Source organism: Cottoperca gobio, chromosome 10, assembly GCF_900634415.1.
Source record: "Cottoperca gobio chromosome 10, fCotGob3.1, whole genome shotgun sequence".
Taxonomy (NCBI): domain Eukaryota; kingdom Metazoa; phylum Chordata; class Actinopteri; order Perciformes; family Bovichtidae; genus Cottoperca; species Cottoperca gobio.
This window is the reverse complement of record NC_041364.1, coordinates 11,604,564-11,610,508: the sequence shown is the minus strand read 5'-3', so window position 1 is coordinate 11,610,508 and position 5,945 is coordinate 11,604,564. Positions and strand designations below refer to the sequence as shown.

General features: G+C 37.9%; 1 protein-coding gene across 1 annotated transcript; it reads right to left on the bottom strand.

Moving 5' to 3' along the window:
* Positions 1-275: 275 nt before the first annotated feature.
* LOC115015017 (signal-transducing adaptor protein 1-like) lies at positions 276-5,697 on the bottom strand. Its single transcript, XM_029442183.1, has 10 exons — positions 5,596-5,697; positions 5,363-5,434; positions 5,001-5,117; positions 4,809-4,865; positions 3,758-3,990; positions 2,792-2,923; positions 1,649-1,718; positions 1,473-1,575; positions 1,214-1,393; positions 276-421 (listed from the first exon to the last, which is right to left on the bottom strand). The coding sequence occupies exons 1-10, from the start codon at positions 5,695-5,697 to the stop codon at positions 276-278; spliced, it is 1,212 nt and encodes a 403-aa protein (XP_029298043.1).
* Between the last annotated feature and the right edge of the window lie 248 nt (positions 5,698-5,945).

The window sequence follows — 5,945 nt, the reverse complement described above, 5'->3', positions numbered from 1 at the left end:
TCGGTAGCCCTTCTTGTAATCGTATTATAATGTTTTCAAACCTGGGTGATAAAGATGCATCTCGTGTGCATTACAACCTTAATAAACCGTCACAGTGATTTGTAAATCTTTCATCAAGTAGATAATATTTTGTGTTTATGTTCTACTGTTGCAATGTGAAAATAATGTGTATATTCAAATAGGATGGGTTTCAAACTAATAGCTGTTAAAAGTTAAACATTAAAAGGGCAGATTTGTGAGGTCCTTACTGAGCAACAGCAGCAGGCCTACGTGCCTCACGCTCGACTCTCTGTGATCCACTGTACCATGCCTGAGGGAGATTTTTCAGTGGTTTGATTCTCGGATGTGGTGGCTTTCTCCTCGTCAGTGTACAAGTTTCCCCTCAACTTTAAAACTTCCCGAAGCTCTCCATCCTCCTGGACTAGTTCAGACAAAAACATACAAATATAATAAAAAAGCAAATCTAAAAATAACTAGAATTAAATCCTTGCGGTTGTATGACTCCACCAACTACTCAAGTTGCTGTTCACATCTGTGTCTATAATAATTTCATCTTATTAGCCATTTGTGTGAAATTGTCATCATTAGCGTTTAAACTTGCGAGGTCACAGTGACCTTTGACCCCCAACATCTAATAAATTCATCCTTGAGATGAGGTGGGCAAAGAAATTCCCTCAATGCGTTCCTGTGATATCAGGTTTACAAGGATGAGACGCATGTAGGGTCACATTAACCTTTGACCTTTGGACGAAAAGTCTTTAGACGGGAAGAAGAGCGTTTTGAAATGATGACTGTACACCTTGAGAGCTTTGATAGTACTATGTTGATGTTGAAAAAAGATATTCACTCATCCTCACCCAGCTTTAGGTTGTGATAATGCTTATCTGGAACCACGTATTCACTGTCCGCTGGGTTGGTTGAAGTCGGCAGAAGCTTTTCTTCGGCTTGTGAACACAGCATAGGTACCACTTGTGCCTCGGGTACTGTTTTAAGTGTAGGTGAGGTGATGTACAAGTAAGTCATCCAAAAGGTAGAACAAAAGGTTACATAGCAGAGATGTACCATGTAAAGAGATAAGACCAGTTGTCGGGCGAAAAGTCTTTAGACGGGAAGAAGAGCGTTTTGAAATGAAGACTTTACTCGCTCATATGTGCACCTCGAGAGCTTTGATAGTACTATGTTAATGTTAAAAAACATATTCACTCATCCTCACCCAGCTTTAGGTTGTGATAATGCTTATCTGGATCCACATATTCACTGTCCTCTGGGTTGGTTGTAGTCGGCAGAAGCTTTTCTTCGGCTTGTGAATGCAGCATAGGTGCTACTTGTGCCTTGGGTACTGTTTTAAGTGTAGGTGAGGTGATGCTGATGCACTTTGGAGCAGGTGACATGTCTGTTGAACACACACGTAAACATTGTTAGTAGAGTTGTGTACTTGTCACTGAGACTGTTTGTGACAGAGTTCTTCTCACCGATATGAGTGTCGTAGGCCTGACATGCCATGTAAGGAAGAAGACGGTACTCTGTCTTTTCAAGGAAGTATTTAAGTACATCATCCAAAGAGGAGACCGTCACCTACGGGGAAGAGGACACATGAAGACAAGCAAGGAGGAAGAAGAAGATCACTTTATAGAGCTTTGGGACTTACTGCTGTGTCCAGTTCAATGACAAACCCAGCGTTTGTGGAGGTCACTCTGAAGTTCTTCAGGACGTGTCCACTGAAACACAAACAAGTGCAGGATTATTTGCTCTCTGCTGATTTGGCCTTTGATAAACAACAACAACAACACATGGATTCTTTGTACATTTGGCAGTGAAAATAACAAAAATATGGATTTATTCATCTTGTATCGTGCTTAAGTTTAGTGAATCATAACGTATCAGGTTTGGAATTAATCTTCAGATCTATGAATGTAGGTTGGCAGCAACAGACAGCAGTCAATAACGATATACAGCAATAACATAAAATGTCAATAAAATTCTTCACACAAAAACACAGATAGATATACAATGTATTGCTGTATTTAAGTGACTGTTCCAAACAATGAAAATGGAAAAGTATTAGTTTCTGTCTCCTAAAAGGGTTGGCCAACAGGTTAGGTTAGATGTGGGGCATGAAAAGTATGTATATGTGTACATACAGTATAGTATATACACACACATATTTATATATATTTTATATATGTATATACTGTGTGTATATATATATATATATATATATATATATATATATATATATATATATACACACATATATACATATATGTGTATATACAATTATATATATGTATGTATAAATGTGAATACATACATATACACATATACATACATATACACAGTATATACATATATACATATATGTATATATGTATATACTGTGTATATGTATGTATATATGTTGTATATAGCAGCCTGAGTCCCCCGTGCTGAGGTCTGCCATGGACTGTATCATGGTGACATAACACTTAACAGAGTGCAAACCTCTCAGACACACACACACACACACACACACACACACAACCGAACACATGACCTCCCTTCAGGTTTTTATTATTTTATATAGTTATAATTATTTCCTGGTGGACAATTTTCTCTCTGTACACTATGTGTCACATGACTCACACAAACATAGAGCACTGATATAAAAACTCTAAAACCAAAGATTCATATTCATATGTGATGGTGGCAAAAGTTTTCTGTGAGGTGAGGAAAGAAAACCTGATATTTAAAAGAGTAACCTGTATATAAATCCCTGCATCATTCTGTAGTCAGTGGTACATATCAGACAGACCTGGTTATCTGTTGTCTGAGGGTCAGGGCGTAGGTGTTGGTCAGGGTGGACGGGCGGAGGATGATGCTTCCATACTTGGGGTTTGCCTCCAACATTTGCTCAGCCTCCTGCCGAGTCACACTGAAGAAACACCTGCAGCAACCAAAGAAAAAGCAATAACACTTCCTCATTGCCAGTGAAGGTAACAAAGGTCCAGATGTGTTGTTTCAGAGGGCAAGGTACAAAACAACATGTTTATCAGTTAAACTTACAGATTAGGGATAAACTGTCAGTGACATCAAAAATGCTCAAAAGCCCTGTCTTATATAACCTTTTGTATTGTTTACGTTGTGTTAGACACTACAGGTGAATAGGGTAAACGTTTTAACGAATAGTTATCACCATGAGACTTCCCCAGTGTATTACTTACATTAAGACGTTTATTTTTTGTAATAACATTTTTCTGAAATGTTAGCTTTAAATATGCCATCATCTTATTAAATATGTGTTCATTTACATACAATTCCAGAAGAGAAATCTTTGGACGAAACAAGGTTAAACATTCTTGTTTTCTTTTGTTGAAATATTACAGTCAAAGGTTTTTACTGAGGGAAGTTTGGATCTCTCTCTCCATAAATCAGAAAATACTGCCATGAACAAAAACAAAAGTTCTTTTAGGAATTAAATCCGGCTATGAATGATTTATGAACCAACCCCTCTGTAAAAACATTCAGAATGAACGCATGAAATAGCAACGTTTGGTGTATGTAAGTGCTAATGAAGTGTAGATTTCTGGCTCAAAGTAGGAGAGAAAACGACCTTTAAAGATAGGTATTGTAACATTCTATACATTTTGCAAGACACTAAAGGTGAATAAGGTAAGAAAACGTTTGACTAATACTAATACACGAGTCTGATTCTCACTGGCCTGTAGTGTCTCACTACAGACTGTTACTGTATTTGTTTCTGACAGACTCTCTAACTTACGCAGGCATCTCAGGGCCGCTCTGGTCAGGCTGGTGTTTGAGCGGTGGAGAGATGGTGGAGGTGGATGGGGGGGGGGAGGTTACGGTGGAGGGGAAGGTGTAGGTGGAGGATGGTCGGGGTGGGAGGGGTGGTGGCGGCGGCATGAAGGGACATCTTCTAATCTCCTGGTCCAGAACATCCTGCAGCAGCAACATCTGGCCAGGCAGCAGCTGCAGCTTGTTGGGAATCTCTTTCTGCGGAGAAACAGAGGTCGTCAATACAGTTGTACTAACATCATCGATATTACACAATTTGTGACAGGTTAGAAAATATATCCTGGTATGTGGTTGTAAATTCTTCTCTGGAAAATTTCATTTATCAGCTCTTGCAGGAAATTTCAGCGGTGGAGAACTAATACTGACACTAATACCACACTGTCAAAAAGATGAAAGATATATTTGGATAAATTAAAAATATTTCTAAAGAAATGCGGTAAATCGTCACATTTGTGAAGCTGGAACCATGAAATGATTTTGCTTAAAAATAGGAATTAATAAACAATCCAAATAGTTTGCCCATTAATTATCTGTCAGTTGATTAATCAGTTAATTGAATAATCGCTTCAGCTGGAGATTTTCATATGTTTTGTGTGCACAAATCTTAATTTGTAAAGTAACTAATAACTATAGCTGCTGTCAGAAAACATGCAATATTTCTTATGAAATGTAAAGGAGTAGAAGTATAAAAGTACGTCAGTAAATTACTTTCCACCTCTGCAGCAATGTTGCAAGAAAACAATAAAGATACAGCATTTAATAAAATAAATATAATACAGAAAGCAGCTGCCTCCAGCTATATATAATAGATTATTATTTTTTTAAAAAACCATTGCAGCTTCCTTGTTTGTAACCTTACTGTCATTTTTAACTAACTAGTCTTAAAGGGAGTTTGTCTCTAGAAGCCAAATATTTGCCAATATCAACCAGGAAAGTCTTGTTTCCCCAAATCAACCAATCAGAGTGTGTCTTTTATATAGTTATATAGTTGACTGTATATGTGTGTGTTTTCTTACTTTGACCACCGTCAGGATGTAACCCCTCCACTCCTCTCCTGTGTCAGAGTTGTCCATCTGTACAGTCACACACACAGCAGACATTTTGGTTATGTACCATAGTCCAGATACTATTTATACAGAATATCTCTGTAAATGTAAAAGTTTTTGTGACTTCCATTCAGTTTTGCATGGAAAAGAAAGAATTCCCACATTTAGCTGCACCTCCTCTTGGTGCAGGGTGAGGGTGAAGATAGTTGGTGTCTTCCTCTGATACGGAGAATCTAACACCATGGACTTCAGCTGCCCCAAGTCCAGCTTCTCTATGTACTGACAAAGTAAACAAACATGAATTATTAGTTATCAGACATTGATCAACAAAAGATGTATTAATTGATGTAAAATAGGAGTAACTATTATTATAATGATCAGAAAAACTGTGTTTCTGTTTTTCAGTGCACCCTTACAGCCCTTCAACAGTGTTGTTGTTGATTATAAGGCTTTAAACTTAATCTATTCTTGTTATTACATAAATCACAATGCAGCTGTTACTTGTAAAACTTCTGTTTGCTTACTGTAGCCTGAGTGTCATCTTTGTACAGAAAGAGTGTGGCTCCACGGAGCTCTGCATAGTACTTCTTGAAACTCTGAAAATCAAAAGCTTTCAATGTGGATGCAAAACAGAATTGAATACAGTCATAAAACCTCATGTCTACATTTCAAACATCATCATATATTACTCATTTGATCTTCTCTTCGTTTCTTATATGCACATTTGTCTGCATGAATTTTCCATCTTCATTCTTACCTTCTCTTTGCTGAGCTTCTTCTGCAGGTGTCCACAGTAGTAGAGAGGCAGATCTGTGATAGTCGCCCTCCTCTTGTGGACAGCTCTGGCCGGCACAGACATCGTCCAGTGAAGTCTCTGTGCTTTTTTTGGCCTGGTTTTGTTCGTCTCTGGATCACTTCACTTCTGTTAGTCGTTAGTGGTGAATGAACAGCTCAGCTGGTTCCCGAGAAAGTTTTCTCCCTTTTCTTCCTTGTTGTTTCCTCGTTGCAGTGAGGGAATCACGCTTTAATATCTTTAATATATCTCAGATTATTATTGGTCTATAAACCTGCACTGATAAACTCTTCAGTCTATTTGCTGATTTGACT

What these genes read in the sequence shown, in the direction of transcription:
- LOC115015017 (XM_029442183.1), bottom strand. Translation starts at nt 5,697, where the DNA reads ATGTCTGTGCCGGCCAGAGCTGTCCACAAGAGGAGGGCGACTATCACA. An exon ending in AGAAGCTCAGCAAAGAGAAG is followed by an intron (nt 5,435 to 5,595) that starts GTAAGAATGAAG and finishes TTTGATTTTCAG; the next exon opens with AGTTTCAAGAAGTACTATGC. An exon ending in GGCCTACGACACTCATATCG is followed by an intron (nt 1,394 to 1,472) that starts GTGAGAAGAACT and finishes TGTGTTCAACAG; the next exon opens with ACATGTCACCTGCTCCAAAG.